Raw genomic sequence first — 18,803 nt, 5'->3', positions numbered from 1 at the left:
GACATATTCCCAGATGTTTGCCATCACAGGTTGAAGATGGAGGAAGACGTGGCAGAATGAAGCATCCTGCTCTGCCCAGTTACCAGACAGGTTGCTCAAAGGATTAGGATTCACTCCAGGATCTTTTCTGACCTCTCCAGGGTCTTTCACTAGACCCCACTGGGGACAGAATACAGAAGGTCAGGAACTGCCTTCCATTCAGAGCTCAGTTGTTACAATGAACTTCAAAATTACTCAGTGCATTGCTCAGTTTCAGTCTGACTTTTATAGAAAACTCATGGGAAAATGAAAATAAGCTTTCATATGAACATAATATTATCTGTAAACAATACAGATATAAGTGTATGTGTATTTATGGGGTCCTCCTGCCTCAGGTATAGGCATTCAACTCTTGGAATAGTTTCATGGGCCACCTATGTATAAGAGCACTGCCAAAGTTATCATCCCTATGTTTTTCTAGTACCTCTTGTAAGTCCTTCGAAGAGAGCTGAATGGATCCAGGTGCAGTCATACTACAGGTATGGCATTTATATAAAAAGTGATTAGCTTCAGTGGTGAGCCTCTGGAGATCTTTATTTAGTGCTGACAGTCCCTGTGGGACACAGGAGTAAATACTTTTTGTGAAACAAATACTTTTTGAAGGGATTTGACTTCAAAAGCAGTTTCTAGTAGCTGAAAAACGTGACCCAAAAAATTACTTCTGAAATCACAGAGAACACCATTATTTCAGCAGGTGCCTGGCCATATTGCAAATGAATTTATGGTCTCAGACCTCTCCAGTCTCCTGTCTTAATCAGAAATCTGTCAAAACAAACAGGATGATGTTGATGTAAACCTTGTAATCTGGCCTTTGGAATAAATTGTTTAGCATTCCTATCCATACCTTTTTGTAGCCTTGGCACACTGGACACAGTATATTATGAGGACTAGAAGAATCTGACCATCTGTGAGTGACCAGATGTAAAATCTCTACAAGGATTTTTCTAACAAAGCTGATAATCAGGGCAGTGTTAGGTGTGTAAATGAGCCAAAGGCATGACCCCTAAAGTTGGTACAAAATATGTCTTTGTTGAAATCAAACCATTTAATGACAACTTGCAACTTTCTAGTTCAGTTCTCAGTGATGTAGCCAACCCTCTCACCTTTTTAGTTCTGTTGGGATGTTGTAGAAATGCTTAGTTTAATAAAAAGCTTTTGGTGTTATTGCTTGATCGTTGGCTTTTGTATGTATTATCTTCTGTATTTTGTATTAAATAATTAGATAATATATAAACCTGATATTGCATATGTGGGATATTTGAGACATTAATTTGATGAAAAGTCCATGCAAAATTAATCAAGATAGTACAGCTGGCACAAAGCAGTTTCTGTAATTGACATGAAAGTAGTAAGCCAGCTCCTTAAAATCCTTATTTCCATAGCTTGGAAACAAATTTATTTTTAATTTTAATTTCCTGAGGAATTTAATTTTTCAGTTCTACCTCAGAATGATTTTATAGTCATTTATTTAAGGTCAGAATGACCTGTGGAAGAGGCCTCACCCTAAACCAGTTCTAATAATAGTAAACAAGCATTTTCACAAAAGAAGCTCTACTGCCTTGAAACTGTTTGGGGTTTTTTTTGTTTTTTCTTGCCTTGAAGATACCTTTTTCAAACATATCTCAAGCTCCTCTTTTCAAGAGTGACACAAAAAAACCCCTCAGTTCTTGTGTCAATTTTCTTCCAAGGACTGCCAAAAGACCACCTGTGTCAGTCATGCCTCAGATTCAAATTATATGGACAGTTTTGCTTAAATGATATAATTTTCTTTTACCACTGGGGAAATCCTTATACCATATCATGTCAATATTTTATGCTTAAAGACACTATTTTCAATAAGGAAGCAACGCTACAAAATTAACCATATAATTTTCACTTATCAGTAGAGCCTCAGTGAGTCCTGTTCATTAAATTCATCTTTGTTCCTTATGTGTGTGTTCAAAGGTATAAAATTATGGGACAAAAATAGCATCAGCATTTGTAAAATCTCTAGAGAAAACCAGCTACTGGCGTACATGACAACAGGGAGAACAGCTGGAGAGTCTGATACCCACTTCCTCTGACCACATAAAACCCAAAATTTCTGCCAAAGTAACACTAATGCTGCATACTTTTTCCTAATTTTGTTCATATAACATGATTTTCTCTGCAAGGCACAACTTTTTTTTGTTAAAATATGGGGCTGAGTTCTGTGTTTCCCCTTATGCAATTACCAGTTTAACAAGCAACTACCTTTGCTTAACATTCTTGCAGCTTCCTTCTGTTCACTACCGACACAGCAAATCTGTCTTCCAATTTGTAGGCTAGAAACAGGGAGAATAGAAGTGAGATAAAAATGCCCCTAAACTGAGACTGTGCTCCTCATCTCCTAGGACCAGCCACCCAGTAGGCCCATTTAAGCAGAGCTGCTGGCACAAAGTGAAAATGAACTAAAACAGGTCACTTTGCCCAGTGAGAGATATTGGAGTCCCAATTAGGCTGTCTCAGAACTGGTAGGTACAAGTCATAGAAGAGAAGGACTGGGAATATTGGTTCAGATACTGCAGGCAGAAAACCTGTGCTGCCTGGGGAAACTTCTGCAGCCTTGTGAGTCAGGGTCCAGCCTTCTGGATCTGACATCAGTGTATCAGAAAACAAAATCCCTACAGGGGATGATAATGCAGCAAAGAAAACAGAAAGTCCAAGAATTATAATGGGGTTTAAAAAAAAGTTATATTGTTACATTGTACATATTATATACTGCACTGCACATAAAGGCTCTGACATCCATGCAGAGATACTTCAGAAGTCATGATCAGTGGATTAACATCTATCACTTTGTAGCACAGAGAAGCCATCTGTTTTACTATAGGCAGGAATATGTGTACTGGCAGACATCAGTGTCAGGAGATAGGCATCAAAATCCAACGCAAAAGCATGAACAGCCGTTAACAGAAAGGAAACGGAGGAACTTCTAAACCAGGATAGTCAAGTAATCCTGAATCAAATTTCTGAGCAAACTGTTTCCCTGTGGAATAGAGTACTTTCTCTTCTGGCATTGCCCTTGTACACATGCAGTAAAGCTGGGAAAACAGATTTTGATCTAACCCGCTGCTTGCAGATACTATTGATCTGGCATGAAAAGCAAACGTAGCCAGTGAGTACTTTATGTAAGGGATGAAAGCTAATTCAACATTTAAATATGCAGACAACACAATGGAAATAATATTCTCACAAGGCATTAGGCTATGTAAAGTATTATAAACTCTCTCTCAGATTATCCACCTTATTCTAGAGGTCCAGTGGTGTCAGCATCCCTGACCATCACGGCACATGCAAATCCCATGGAGACTAATTAAATTTTCCTGTCTTGCAATAAGAATACAGAGGATTATTTTTAAATCCTATTTTTATGTCTATGATTTTATCCAACTACAATGGATGTAACCAAAAGCACAAATATTAATATGTTACCTTTTCATAACTGCGAGTTTGGGATTTGTATAACAGAGCCTGGAAACCAGGGGGCCATAGCAGTTCCACCAGCACAGTTTGCTGACTACAGCAGGACTAGGGCACAGTATATGGGTATAGGTGAGAAGAGAAACAAAGCCTTCATTCATAGCTAGAGCTCAAGAAGAGGAGCCTGAATACAGTTACAACAGATTATTACCACTTACCAGCCTTCATGAGAAGATAAAAACCCAATTGTCAGCTCTAGTGCTTTTTCAACAGAAACACAGTAAAAAGAGCCAAGGGCAATTGAAATTATGTGGGTGATGGACTTGTGTAAACTAGAAACAGTAGCATTTGACATGATGGTTTAAGCAAGAAATCCCACAAACTAATTCAAGATAAAAATCTTTGGGCTGAGATGCATCCCTCTTTAATTTACAGAATCAAGCCAAGATATCATAAATATCCAGGCACACCTAAACCTGGTCAGTTCAGCAAAGAACCAGGCACAAAATATCAGAGGCTATATTTCCTACTTGTCTTGTGATTATTAGTTCGTGGAAAGCACAGGTAATGCTGAGTGAATATGAAACTCTTAGAGTACAAGCAGTTTGTACTGCATGTATTTTCTAAGCATCTCCTTCTGCTTCAGAACATTGGGAACATTTGCATGAAAATAGAAAATCTTTTTCTCTGAAGAGCTGGTGTTCCTCTGCTGCTTGTTCAATGCATCAGGCTTACAGGAATTTGTTCTTACTTGCTTACCCCTGCACTAGAGATGAGTCTAATGCCATACAGAACAGCATTTGTGAGTGCAGGGTCCTGCTGAAAGCAATCAGCCACCTTGTCCATATGCTGGCTTTGTTAAACTAGGACAGGAGTTCTTTAAAAGTTAGGAATTAAAGCTCTGACTCTCTTGACTTCCATGAAGCTATTTCAGCTTAGCAAAGGTGTAAGTCTTGAGGTTTGAACCACTAGTTTTGGCTCATACTGATTGTGGCCATTGCTGGGAAAATAAAGCAAATTTCCTGGAAATTAAGAATATTTTATTTCTTTTTAAATCTGGTTCTTATCTAACTCAGAAACAGCTGACAGTTTTTTGAGTATGACATTAGAAACTGTCTGCTGTTTTGCAAATAATAATGATGCTGGACTGATGAGTGGAATGGGCAATATTGGCACCTTGTCTTTGACAGCTCAGGATTGCTCCCCAGCTGAAGGAATGGGTGGGGATCAGGCTAGCTGTATATGCTTGGATGACTCAGCCCCACTCACTGGCACTGACACTTCCACAAAGAGTTAATGCTGTTCTGCTGACTCACTGAGGCAGATGAATCTCTTCTCCTGTTTGATGTACAGCAAAAGTGTCTCACTGGAGAAGGGACAGCCAGCAAGGCACATAACAGGGCACACATATAACTGCTCTGCTGACCACCAAGTGGTACCTGTGTGCTGCTTCAGAATTCCAGTCTGTTTCTGTATGCCAACAGCTTACAGCAGCTCTGAGAGACCCAGGTCTAAGGTGTTGATACACAGTCTGGAGGCAAAGAGGAGTTTAGCTTTTTCTGCTAATTTTACTGATGATGTTGATGCTAGTGTACTTCAAATGTCACTGATTTGTTTCATGCAGCATCTCCAAAGTATCACAATTCATCTCAGCTTGCTCTGCTGAAAGTCCTAGCCAAGGCTTGTACATCTCCCCTTTTGTAATCTCCTCTCTGGCTACACCATCTGGAGCTGTTCATTCATATGGGCACATCACTTTTTTTCCACAGTTCTCTTGTCATTTCTCCTCTTTTCCTGCTCCAAATGCAAACTCCTTGTTCTCACTTTCAAAGCCTTTCACAATTTAATCATGCCTCATACCAGTTCTGATTTGTTATCCTTCCACCCACCCTCACTTTGTTGATTGTAGCCTCCACTTTTCCTTCTTTATTCCACACTTTCTTTTATGGCTGGGGACAAAAACCTGCAGGGAAACCAGTTAAGTCCATGCTGTAGACTCCCTTACAATGTGTGTCCTGTACCATAGAGCACTGAAGAACCAGCTAGTAACAGAAAGACTGAGGATGGTCAGGGCTGCTGCAGGGTTGGCTAAGGAGCTGCATACAGGATCTCCTGAACCCAGATTCTCTTATTCGCACTTACTTTTGGGAAAAGTTCCTTAGGATATAGACTGCCATTGACAGAGTCATGCATTTGTGTGTCTTCTGTAGGACAAAACAAGTTTCAAATGGCCTGTGAACTAGCTTGTCTTCCTCTCCTCTGGAGCAGGATTGCTTCACAGTCCAAGTGTCTTCACAGGGAAGCAAGGTTCTATATTTCACAGCTGCACTTCAGAGCCACTGAGCTACTGAGGCGACACTGGATGTAAGCACCAAACCCACATGTGCTTCGTGCAGACTAATACCAGACTTTTTCACCTGTCTCATTTTCTCTACAGAGATAAATAACAGTAAAGACAAGCCCTAGAGCCATGTTCAGAACAGGCTGGGAAATAAAGTATTTGTAGAATTAAATGCTTCCCAGGGAGCTATTTTTCAATGTATTATTGTAGTAAATGTTTAGATTTTCCAAAGGCAAACTCATAAAATAGTCATTAAGCAATGCTATTTTATGTACAAATATTTTGCAGAACAATTTAATATGTAATCACACCAAATGTTTTTCCATTCCTGCTACCTCCACAGCACTGGCATTAAACAACTACTGCTTTACTGGATCTCTTTTCCTTCAAGAATGGCTATGACACCTCAGGGCTTGCTCAGAATCCCAGGGATCATTTAGATATTCAGAACATCTGTGCTTCAAGAACGCATGAAGTCTGACACCTGATCAAACCCACACTACAATGGCCTTTAGCAACTGGTAGTAACTAAGCCTGAGTCCTGCAATGTGTATCTGGTGGGATCAAAGTTCTTACATTGCCCTTTAGTCCTATACAAGTTTTTTTTTAAATGACCCAGATTGCTGCTCTCTCTACCTGCACCATTTAATATGGATTCTTTTTTTTATTCTTTTCAACATATCAGATCCTAAATTTGCCAGTTTCAGCCAAGCTCCAACACTGGATAGGTTGGCTGGTGAGATAAATATGAGGCAAATAGGTTATAAATATAGTCTGGCTCCTGGCCAATAAAATATAAAATAAGCAAGCGTGGTAGTTACAAGAAAAAATAAATATAGTCCAGGGCTTAATCTTGCCTTAGCTCTAGAAGTTCAATTGGGAGGAAGTCCCACATAAGTGAGGGTTTTGATCAACCTGCAAATAGGAACCTAGGCAAGAACATGAATCCAGTCTTCTGGAACACTGCTGTGACAGTGTTCACAGGGGTCTTAGGATGAGGTAAGAGATGAAGGATCTGACTCCATGTTTCAGAAGGCTTGATTTATTATTTTATGATATATATTACATTAAAACTATACTAAAAGAATAGAAGAAAAGGTTTCATCAGAAGGCTAGCTAAGAATAGAAAGGAATGAATAACAAAAGCTTGTGTCTTGGACAGAGAGTCCAAGCCAGCTGACTGTAATTGGCCATTAATTAGAAACAATTCTATGAGACCAATCACAGACCCACCTGTTGCATTCCATAGCAGCAGATAATCATTGTTTACATTTTGTTCCTGAGTTCTCTCAGCTTCTCAGGAGGAAAAATCCTAAGGAAAGGATTTTTCATGAAAAGATGTCTGCGACACACTGCTTCATGTTAAATCTGATCTTAAAAACTTCATTGTATATGTGGAATACATGAAAGCACTGCATTTAACACTCTTTTTAAGGAAATTAAACTTATCCAACCTATATGGGCTGGGGGGGATTATATTTTGTGATTACATCAAGATCACATTGAACTGTGGAGGTGCAAAGTTTGTTTACTCTCTTATACCCATTCCCACAGAATCTTTTTTTCCCCTTTTTTTTCCCTTTGATGTTTGTCTAAAAGCCTCAACCTATATAAAGCATGTTACAAAAAAAGTTCTGAAAGTCTATTAATACATTCCTGTTAGCGTTCTCTGCATATATTTCACAGTGATCTTTAGAACTGAAACAGTGTTTTTAGTCTGTGCTCGTACAACGCACAGTCTAGTGGGATACCAAAGATGAGTTTGTAAGCAGGCCTCAAAGCTCCCAGAGCACTCATTTAGCAGGCCCTCTACCTTACTGATACCCACTGATGCTCTGAAAATGTTTTCCTGATTTCTAGCAATTGTATTAACAGATGGATTCCACTTTATAGCAATTCCCATGGGTAATTCCTCTTCAGTACTCCTTCTAGGAGCCCTGACTGGTGGTGGCTTTCCCTTGGTCCACTCTTCCATCATCTCTGTGGCTTGCAGACCATGGGAACCACACCAGTATCCAGTAGGCAGCCCTGGCCATCACTGCTCAAAACCCCTTCCCTTGCCTCACTCCCTCAGCTATCCAGGTACAGCTTTTTGCAGGAGTGTGTGGTGATCTGGATAAGGGGTTAAAGACTGGTTAAGGCTGGGCTGAAAATGTTTACAGTTTTTTAATTAAATAGGGCACGATTATCAAAGTTATTTTAAAATTGCAGTCATCTGCCCCAGCTCTTGCACGTGGGTCATTTTAGGGCTTCAGGGACATCTGTTTGTTTAACTGAGAGGGTGGTGCAGAGGCAGAATCTGCTGCTGACAGAAACGCCTGTGAAACAATGAGCTTAGTGTCTTTACTGAGAGAGATGTGTTGACTTCTCTGGAGAGATTATGCCCTTGTTGTTGGCCTGCTTGCCAATTGGCTGCTCCCTTTGTCTGGGCTTCTGCTATCCAGGTAAAGAGTCATACAAACCCCTGGTTTGTTGTGTGCAGCACATGATCTCTGTTCTCTGCAGATAAATCATTCTGACATGATGTAGCAGTAGCAAGCTGCTTAGCCCGAACAGCTTCTGTTATCTATTTCAGAAGCTTCAGTGGCCTTTAAGTATATCATCACAAATAATTTCTGGCAAATCCACAAGAATACCAAGCAAAAAGGAGGAGAGTTAAAGTCCTGATTACTGTACTTACAATCAAAGAAACACCTTGATGGGCAGTATGAAACATCCCTTAGCTCCTTCCTCAACCAGCAAACCCCTGATTATTGATGGATCTTTAAAAGATACATTCCACAGACATTACATGATCACTTCCTTGCATTATTCTGAGACTCTCCCTCCACATCAACTGTGAAACCATTAGCCAACCAAGCCTTCTAAATTGTATCACAGAAACATTTTTCCTCAGCTAGGAACAAGTAGATCTCTCAGAAGAATTCCCAGGATGATCTAATCCTACTCCTTTCACAGAATTGAAACTCCTTTTTTTCTGAGAGGACTCAAGTACCAACTTCTTTCTCCTGGCCCAGCCTCCTTCTCCAGCTGTTGACTGTGAAATTCTCCTTATTTACCTGACACTTTTACAGGGATTGGTAATGCATCACTATACTTGCTCCCAAGATCTTTTCCCCTGGAAATTGACAGCAGGAGTCTTTCCACAGAAAAATATCTCTGTGATGCTACAGCTGCATACCCAACACTGTACTCCACTACCTTTCCTGTCTTCTCTCCCACATGCAACTCCTTTCAGAAATGACAACCTCAAAAGCATATCCACTGTCAAGAAAAGTTACACAGTTACTCCCTTTCCTCAGTGCAGAGCCACACGAGTTGGCTCAATTGACAAACGTTGCCTGAGCATCACAAGCTTTTGACTTGAATGCAACTACAGATTTCTTTCTGGAATCAGCACCTGCTTAGGATCAATCTTCACAAGCTACAATGAGATTTGAGGCTCTGAAACAGCACCCTCATGAGAAGCAAATTTAAGGGTACTTGGGCAGAAATACTTATTCTTGATTTCATCTTACTTGAAGTATTTCCCAAACAACACTTTGTTAAAAATGCTTAGTTAAAATGTCACTAAAACAATTCCAAAGATTCTGATCATCCTTTACTATTAGTCTTCACCCTGCCAACAGCTCTGCAGTCTGTCTCATGAAACTCCTACTGTCTTGTTGCCTCATTATTCCCTTCTAAAATTTTATCATTATAGCCCACTTCACACCTCCTCTACCATACTGTCAAATGCTACCGTGACCTATGGTACACATTATAGTTCTAGTTATATCTATAGAATCAAACCTGCAAAACCTACACTCTGATCTGCCTGTGACATCTAGGTCACCTTTGTCTGGCCCCCAATATCTTTATGCTTCAGCCTCCCCAGCCATAAAACTACTTTGTTCTTTGAGCTTTATGGCTGAAAACAACAGAATGGAGCTCTATAATAATTCTGCTTACAAAGTTTTCAAGTGTGCTGTTATCTCTTTGAATGACTGAATCCATGCAGAGATTAATTATATATGGTAGACCTAGAAATAAAGTATCTGTAAAGGGCCCTGCTGGACAGTGCCTTTCAATCAATGATCTAACACACTTTCTGCTTCTTCCACCCACTTGGTCAATTATTCCTTGATGAATGGGAAGAGGTATGAGACACCCATGCATCTCCAGCCTGAAATATGTTGCTGTCTTTTAGCTCTTTGCTATGGAAGTCTAAATTATGCTGAATGCATTTAAATTTTCTGTGGCAGGTTATCCTTCCTTGCAGAAAAAGAAACTTAGCTCAAGTCTTTCCCCTTTGAATTTCTTCACAAATACCCCTGACTACATTCAATTGGATGCTGGCAGTGGAAACCAAAAGAAATGAAGCTCTGCCTGAGAACATTTGCCACCCACATACTGCAACAGTGTTCAGGAGCTAAATCTTATTTATGAGGCTTAGTTTCATTTCCAGTCCTTTGTGCCAAAAATCCCAATGCAATGTAATTTGTGCACACAGTGGCCACACAGTTTTGGCACTACTTGCTACACACTGGCCCTCTCTTAATCTGGTCTGGCCCTACCATAGCCCCACAAATACTACTACTATAGCCCCACAAATGCGTGGGAGTGTGGACATGACAAACAACAACAAGAAAAGCATGTAGAGACACATTCAACAGGCAATAAAAAATATCAGAGAACTCTAAAATGAGAGACACTGAGAAAGGTATTAACTGTACTGCAACATTTGAGCATGAGCCCAGAATTGGAAGCAGACAGCTTGCTTTAAACACTTCATCAGGCATCTTTCTCTATAGTAAGCCAAACTATAGGTAGCCAGTACCCTTTATACAAATTTGGGACTAAACACAAACACATCTTGCTGCTCAGATATCTTTTGAATATGAGGCAAACAATTATGGATTTTGTCATGATATATGTAGGCACAGGTTTTAAAAGAAAACTGACTCACTACCTTCATTCATGTTGAATAACATAAAATCTAAAATTCACTCTCTACCCTCACTCACCTGAAGGACTTGAAGCTGATATTACAGGAACTCATTTTTCAAGTGAGAACGTGTCCATGTGTTACTTGGATGTGGGAACACGTCTGACATGGGACCAATGCCAATCTCAAAGAAGAGCCTTATGGACTTTGATTCTATCCTTTGGGAAAGACTAGTGTACCCCTTTTGCATCTCTATTTGTCAAAAAAGGGCTGCAAACACAAAGGAAACAGTCTCAGTTCTGGATGCTTGCCTGAATAATGTAACTCTATCCCATCCTCTGCTCCAAGTAAAGACTAAGAAACCTTCAGTATTTATGTCATTAGCTCTGGCCCTCCCCGAGGCTCCGTGTGTCAAACTGAAACACAGCAAGCCTCAAACCGTGTCAAGAGTAATACTGTAACTAGCACAGGGTCACGAAACAAGCCTCACTATCTGGTCTGTTTATAAATACCATGCCTGTAAAGCAGCGATTCAAAAACGCTGCCAGATCTCACGGCTACCGCGCTTAGAGCTTCGTGCTGCTTGTAAGCAGATTCCTCGCTTAAATCTTTGCTACAAGGACCGACAGCGCCCGTCGGATGGGTGGGATGCCTGCGGTCCAAGGCCAGGCACATCCTGGGGCCGAGGCTGGAGGGCACCGCTGTGGAGAACGCAGGCACCGAGTTTAAACTCCCCATCTCCGCGTCTCCCCAGTGCTGTCCCGTCCCGTCGCGTCCCCTTCCCATAAAGTCGCAGTGAAAGCGTGTGCAGTCGGTTCCTGGATGCTGTTCCCGGATCCGCGCCCCGGCCCGAGGCGGCGGCGGGAGGGCGCTGCCCGGTGCCAGCCGCTTTCCCTCCGCTTGCCCACCGAGGGGGGGGAGCGCCGGTCCCCACGGCAGCCCCCGCGGGTGAGACGGCGGCTGGAGCTGGGAGGCTCCGGCTCTCGCCTCGGACACGGCCGCGGGGGCCCGGCGCGGGAGAGGGGGACGTCCCCCCCTCTGTGTGGGGACGGTCCGAGCTGAGGGGACAGCGGCGGCCGCCCCGGCCTGTGCCCCGGGGCAGGGAGCGCGGCTGCCCCGGGGCAGCTCCGCCGGGCTCCGCTCGGCTCCTCCCGCCGGGGCGCTGCCGGGCCGGGCCGGGCCGGGGGCGGAGGAGGCGGGGAAGGGGGGAGCCGCTGCCGTCACCGAGGCTCCCGGCTCGCTCGGCTCGTCGCCGCGGCAGCCCCAGCCCCGCTCCCACCCCCTCGCCTGCCTCCACCCTCCTTCCCTTTCTCTCGCTCGCTCGGCGAGAGCGCTGTGCCTCCTTTCCCGGATGGCAGCCGGCAGCGCCATGCAGCCTCCCGTTCCTCCTCCTCCTCTCCCTCCTCTCCGGCTGTAAGTTAATGCCATGCTGCCGCTGCTCTTCCCGGCACTGCTGGCCGCCTGCCTGCCGCCCTGCCAGGGCTGGAGCCCCTCGCCGGCTGCCAGCGGGCAGGAGGAGCAGGAGCAGGAGCTCTTCTTGCCCCCTGCCAACTCCTCCTCCCGCTCCTTGGCCAGCCTCGAGATGGACCTCGACGGGGCAGCGAGCAAGGAGGAAGGCAGCACCGACAGCCCGGGCACGCCGGCTGCCCCTAGCCAAGAGCCTTTCTCTTCCGCTCCCACCGCCTCCGGGCAGGAGCAGCCGGGACAGGAGCAGCCGGGGCAGGAGCATCAGCAGCGTCCCCAGCCGCAGGGACAGCCGCAGCCCGCCGAGGACCCGCACTGCAACATCAGCGTGCAGCGGCAGATGCTGAGCTCGCTGCTGGTGCGCTGGAGCCGCCCGCTGGGCATCCAGTGCGACCTCCTGCTCTTCTCCACCAACAGCCACGGGCGAGCCTTCTTCTCCGCCGCCTTCCACCGCGTGGGGCCGCCGCTGCTCATCGAGCACCTGGGGCTGGCGGCCGGCGGCGCCCAGCAGGACTTGCGCCTCTGCGTGGGCTGCAGCTGGGTGCGGAGCCGGCGGGTCGGGCGGCTGCGGGGCACCGCGCCCCAGCCCCAGCCCCAGCCCCCCGCTGCTGCTGCCGCCGCCGCAGCCTCCTCCTCCTCGCTTTCCTACCCGCCGGCGGCCGAGCCCGGGCAGTACTGGCTGCAAGGGGAGCCGCTGAATTTCTGCTGCCTGGATTTCAGCCTGGAGGAGCTGAAGGGCGAGCCGGGCTGGCGGATGAACCGCAAGCCCATCGAGTCCACCTTGGTGGCGTGTTTCATGACTCTGGTCATCATCGTGTGGAGCGTGGCCGCCCTCATCTGGCCCGTGCCCATCATCGCGGGATTCCTGCCCAACGGCATGGAGCAGCGCCGCGGCACCGCCGCCGGCACCGCCACCGCCGCCGCCGCCAAGTAGCCTCTGCCGGTGACCCCCCTGCTCTTCGTCGTGTGCTGTGGAGGGACGCGGGACGGACTCTGTCGCGTTTTTCTTGTTTGCAGCGTGCCACAGGTGCGCGGCGGGACGTGGGGCCGCCTCCGCGCCCGGCCCGGCCCCGAGGGCAGCGGCCCCGAGGGGACCGAATCATATGTGCGCGTTTTATATCTTTAATACCCGTTTTAAACGAACCTTTTAGTAAAAAACAAAAAAAAACCCAAAAAAACTTAAAAAAAACAACCCACCAAACAACCCCCCTCCCCTAGGGAAAAAAAAATAAGGCAAGAAAAAGCCCCCCTAAAAATTCAATGGAGGAAATCAAAGACCCTCCTATTCGGCTGCATTTGTTGTCAGAGTAGCGTTTTTGTATAGGGTATGGTTTGAACGGGTTTTTCCTGTATGGACAGAAAGGGATATCTCTCTTTGACAGAACGGAGAAGCGATGTGGTATATATATTGTTACTGCTGAAGCTGAACTTTAATGAACCTTTCACACTTAATTTCCTGGTTGAGATAGTGTGTATTTATTATTGTAGCTCCGCGTTATTTGGCTTTTAATACAGAGGTTTTCTTTCTGGAGCCACTGTAGCCTTTTGTTGGTGTGTTTCCTCCAGGGTGGAACAGAGGGTTTGGCTGGCCTTCCTGTCTGCGAACCTGCCACGAAGCTCCTTTGCCCATGAAATGGTGTTACCAGGGCTGCTGGTGGCAAAAGGAGAATCCCAGAGCTTTTCTGACTGGTGTTTGCCCTATCTGTGCAGCAGATGTGGGTCTGAATGCCTACACCAGGGTTGGGTGGAGAGGGGTGGGGAGCACAGCTGTGCCAGAGATCCTCCAAAGCAATTTCATCTGCACATCTCCAGAGACTACGGCTTTCTCCTCAGTTTGAGGTTGGGTGGCTTTGGTCCTGGGAAGGTGAGGCCCCCAACTCTGAGTTGTGCTAAACAGCGTGGGGCAAGTCTCTTCACTTGCTCAATGTTCATTCCTCAAAACCAGCTTAGATGCAGTGTACTTGTTGGAGACACAGTAATACTGTACCTCTTTTTCATCTACCAGTCTGCAGGGTTGCTCACAGCAAGTCTGTGGGGTGAGAAGGCAGGCGCTGCCAGTCCAGAACTAGATTCCAGCTGCTGCTGTGCAAGGGTGCAAAGAAGAAAGATTTCTTCTCTCTTGTGTGAGCAGACAGTTGTGTAGCCTGAAATATCATTTGTTGTATACATCCAACTGTTTAGCCTTATAAAAAGTTGTTTCATTTGCCTTAGACATGATTAGTCCAGCTGAAGTCTCTAAAACCAAAATAAGAGCTAAGTGACAAATATTTGCAATAGGAATTCTCATTTTTTGGTCAACATCGATGTATTTAATTTGCTAGGAACGCATGAATTTGCTTGGGGCTCATTTGGTGTGTTCGTTATGTATGGTGGAAATGCCTGGATGGAAAGTCTGGAAGGATTGAATTCTTAGGATTCCCATATTTTTTAACTGACAACAAAATAAAATAAATGCATGCTCTATGTGTATGCTGTCTGGACAAAAAGAGAGAAAAAGATTGACAAACAGCAGAAATAAATCAAGATTTAAAAATGCTCCATGTTACTAGGCTCCCTCCACACCCCCTGTTCCTCCTGTTAATCCTCCTATTGGGGTTGTCACTTGAGTAAACATTGCAGTGGCATTGTTTTCAAAAAGTAGAGGATCTGGCCACTGTGGGAAGTGCTCTCTTGACCTGTTGATCCAAAGGGCACCTGCCCCTGTACACCGAGTGTAGAGAGCCCCTATTTTCTTTCCTTGATGTGTAAAACAGTGTCATTTCCACCTCGTGCAAACTCTTGTCAGACATTTGACGTGCTAGAGAGCAATTCTTTGCCTATTATCTCCTGTGTGACAGACACCTCTTCATACTGAAAGGCAGGGCTAGCAGGAAAACATGAAGATACAAGAGAAATGTTCTACATATGGAATAGACCTCAGAAAAGTTGCCATGCTAGGGAGTAATTTCATCTTTTGAATGAGATGCATTTAGGCAGAGAGTTAACAATTTTTACTGGAAATTTTTCTGGCTTTAATAATTCATGATGTATAGTCCTCACTGTGGTGCAGGCAGCCTGTGCTTAAACTCAAGGGTGGAATCTCTTTTTTGCTTATCCTTGTTTCCTTTTTGCTTATCCTTTGATGATGTGATATTGTTTTTTTTTCCTGAATTGCATCAACATAAACAAGGGAATGGTGTTACTGTCTGAAACAGGCAACTTCAGTTATTAAAAGCTTATTATTTTTCAATTCTTGCAGACATGTAGCAGGTGGAACACCCAAACTGGTACAAAATGGCTTGTTTTTCTAACTTCTGTCAATATCAGCTTGAATGCAAACTTTGTGAATAGACAGTGCCACACTCAGAATACTTTGCTGCTTCACTTAAAAAACATGATACAAGAGAGGGATTTTCGTATAGTTATTCTATAAATACACTTGTAACTGGAGCTATTATTAAAAATCTGCTAAGACATGAATGTTTAGAACACAGGGATGGCATCAAACAAACTCCAAAGGCAAATATTGTCCAGAATACAGAAAAAATTGCAATGTTTTCAGGGAGTGCTGATCTCAGACACAATGTGCAAAGAGCCTTTGTGAGTTAGGGAAGGTGTTCCCTTAGATCACAGTGACCATGCACATGAGTTCCCTTTGCAGAGAGAGACCAGTCCGTGTTTCTGTCCCTTAAAGAGGAGTTTAAGGCACAGCAGGGGGCCACAGGGATTACCTGCTGTGCAGGCTTTAGGCTGAATCTAACTCTCTAAACCCCCAGGTTTCAGTGAGGTGGCAGCAGGGCTTCTCCTGTAAGGAACAGACAGTGGAAATGCACTATGCAAACTGTGAGCTTTCTTCAGTCCCTGTTACACCTAGCACCAACAACTCTGCTCCTGGAGCTGTGGCTGCTACTATGAGTCTAAGTAAACTATAATTTTGAGTAACTTTTGCCTTCATCCGTGGGAATTTCACATGAATGCAACCTAGAAGAGGCAAGGCCAGGGCAATGTGGAATGATACATCTGCATGCCAGCTAGTTTAAGATTACAAGTTTAGACACTGGAATGTCTATTTCTTTTCTTCTGCACTGGGAGTGGAGCTTTATTGTCTCTAAACTGGAGTTGACTCTAAGCCTTTTTTATTCATTTGGATTTATTTTTAAGACCAGCTGGTAGCAGGGTCAGCACAAGAGCAGATTAGTCACCATGTATAATCCTTTATGTACTCAGGGAGGGCATGTATTTGTATATATGTATCTACATAGGAGGACTAACTCTGTAGAACAGAAAGTTAAAGGAGAAGTGAGAAAAGGGATGATGAGAAACAAGTAGTACTGGTTTCCCTTCACTATTTGTTGGATTGTGTTTCCTGGTAAGTTATCCTGACTTTATTTATATATGAGTGTTTGTTGGAAAGCAAGGGATATCTAGGAACAGAGGGAGTTCCTTGATTTACTTTAAAAATTCAATTGAACTCTATTACAGATTTTTTTTTTCATGCCAGAAACCAGGAACAACCTTGACATTCAGCATTAGAAGGTACTAGACTTGTGTGCTAGTGTGAGACTGGTACAATTTTTTTCTGTATATTCAGACCTCAGAATTTAATCTCTCCCCTGCTTTCTTAGTTGTGTTTCACAGATGTGTTAGAAGTGGAAGTATATAGAGGAATAGGTAGTTTTAGCATGGACACAGTTTTGCTGTTACTTAGTGCCACATTGATTCCAAGAATAAAAATACAAAAAATGTAGTACAGTAATAATAGCTATATATTATGTAAGCACACTGTTGCTCAATAGGTTGTCAATGATCAAGCATTTCTGTATGTCAGGAGGCATTTGGATATTTGGGGCAAAATTGCCATTCTAGGTTAAATGTAAGAGTTGTTACTTATCCAGGGCTTAGTTCACCAGTGCTTTCAATGATTAATGCAACAGCAGGAATATTTGTGCAGTGAATGTTACTCAATATGAGTAAGGGCTACTGAACCAAACCCTAAAAAAAACCTAATTAAAAGCTGTAGTTGGCTGAAGAAGTATTATTCATCATGACATCTGCTTGCTGAATAAAAGTATCTCCTGGGCTGGCATTATGTGATCCCAGGGGCCAAACAAAAGCCTAGTGAAATCAAATAGTTAATTGAAGTTTTGTAGGACTGGAGATCAAAGGATTTATTTTGAAGAGATATATATATAGAGAGAGGTAAGGGTAGGTATGATGTTCTTGTTTCTCTTTGGTTTTTATACATGTAGTTTATAAATCCAAAGCCAGGATTTCTCAGTCCAAGGTAGGGCCTTGCCAGTTTGGAAGTCAGCTTCTTTCTGAAGCTAGTATGAAAATGTCAGTTATTTTTCAAGGAATTTTACAGAATAAATGTAATTTTTTTCCCCAATCTATTTCAGGGAGAGGCCTTGACTTTGCAAAAAGCATTTGTAATGATTCTGGGGAAACATGTAAATATCAAATCCCAAATGTATTCAGATTTCAAAGAATAAAAAATCTTTTTAATCAGTAACTGATTTTTAAAAGCATATTTTTAAACAAAAAAATCAGTTTCCATTTTTCCCCTCAGAAGCTGAACATTTCAGTGAAGATCAGAAGTGCATTTGAGTGTTTCACATTGTGATTTTGTATGTGATTTTTTGTGGAAAAAAATTCTTTTCCATGATTTGGAACTGATAGCAGCTCTTGACAGATAAGTTACTGTATTTCTTGTCCCATCTCCTTAATAGTTCTGGTTAAATAAGTTGTCCAAAATAATTGTAAATCATCATCATCATAATAAAAAAGTATCTTAGCCCATTTGTTGTGTCTGTTCTACTGTGCTGAGGAAGAAAGCAATCTGGTGTAAAATTTGGGATATTAAAGATATTTATTGGAAATATCTGGATGGCATTTAATTAGATCTGTGGACATCTCCAATTTTTATAAAATTTGGGTTCATTACTGAGTGTAGCAGTTTGAGCATTTATATGTCAATCAGAGTCCCTGTATCTGCACACAGGGAAAACCAGGATCTAAACCATTATCTCCTATTTTCACTTTTGTATTACCTCAGCAGGTTAACAATGTCAGAACAAAACAGAGCAGAGCTGAAAGAGGCAAATACCCTATGAAATGCTGTTTGTTTCTGCATGTTTGACTTGTTCTTAGCTGTTGTAGAAAGCATCAGATTAATGAGACAAATAAGAGATCTGTGCCATTCTTAGGAAGTGAACTCACTGGGAGTGTGAAGGAAAATCACATTTGTTATCCTTGTAAGGTGAGACTTGTTAGAAACAGTGGGATTGTACCTTGTTGGTGTCATTCTGGGTGTTGCTAAGCAACATGAAGTGGTTTAAATGGAGATACAGAAGAAGATTGTGGAGGAATTTAAAAAATGAGACATAGAAAAAGCATAAAAGGGAGCAAATGTGCCAGCACATCATGCAAAGAAGTTGCAAAGTATCAGATGGGAAAAAGACAGCATTTAAGATCATAGAGAAAAAAGAAAGTGGACACAAGGTGAATTAAGAACTTGTTTACGAACTTCGTATTCAGTCTTTCCATATCCAAACTTTTCAGTTCTTTGCTTGAACAACTGATAACAGTTTTGGCCCCAAATGGCACAGCGAG

General features: G+C 43.2%; 1 protein-coding gene across 1 annotated transcript; it reads left to right on the top strand.

The window, feature by feature from the left end:
* The first annotated feature begins 12,013 nt into the window (after positions 1–12,013).
* TMEM158 (transmembrane protein 158) lies at positions 12,014–17,990 on the top strand. The gene has a single exon (XM_036405046.1). It carries the CDS (start codon positions 12,175–12,177, stop codon positions 13,144–13,146), a length of 972 nt encoding a protein of 323 aa, XP_036260939.1. The 5' UTR covers positions 12,014–12,174; the 3' UTR covers positions 13,147–17,990.
* The last annotated feature ends 813 nt before the right edge of the window (positions 17,991–18,803 follow it).

The sequence above is a fragment of the Molothrus ater genome, chromosome 1, assembly GCF_012460135.2.
Source record: "Molothrus ater isolate BHLD 08-10-18 breed brown headed cowbird chromosome 1, BPBGC_Mater_1.1, whole genome shotgun sequence".
In the NCBI taxonomy this organism is placed as follows: domain Eukaryota; kingdom Metazoa; phylum Chordata; class Aves; order Passeriformes; family Icteridae; genus Molothrus; species Molothrus ater.
Note: the sequence above shows the minus strand (reverse complement) of the source record. Positions and strands in the feature narration are given on the sequence as shown.

What these genes read in the sequence shown, in the direction of transcription:
- TMEM158 (XM_036405046.1), top strand. Translation starts at nt 12,175, where the DNA reads ATGCTGCCGCTGCTCTTCCCGGCACTGCTGGCCGCCTGCCTGCCGCCC.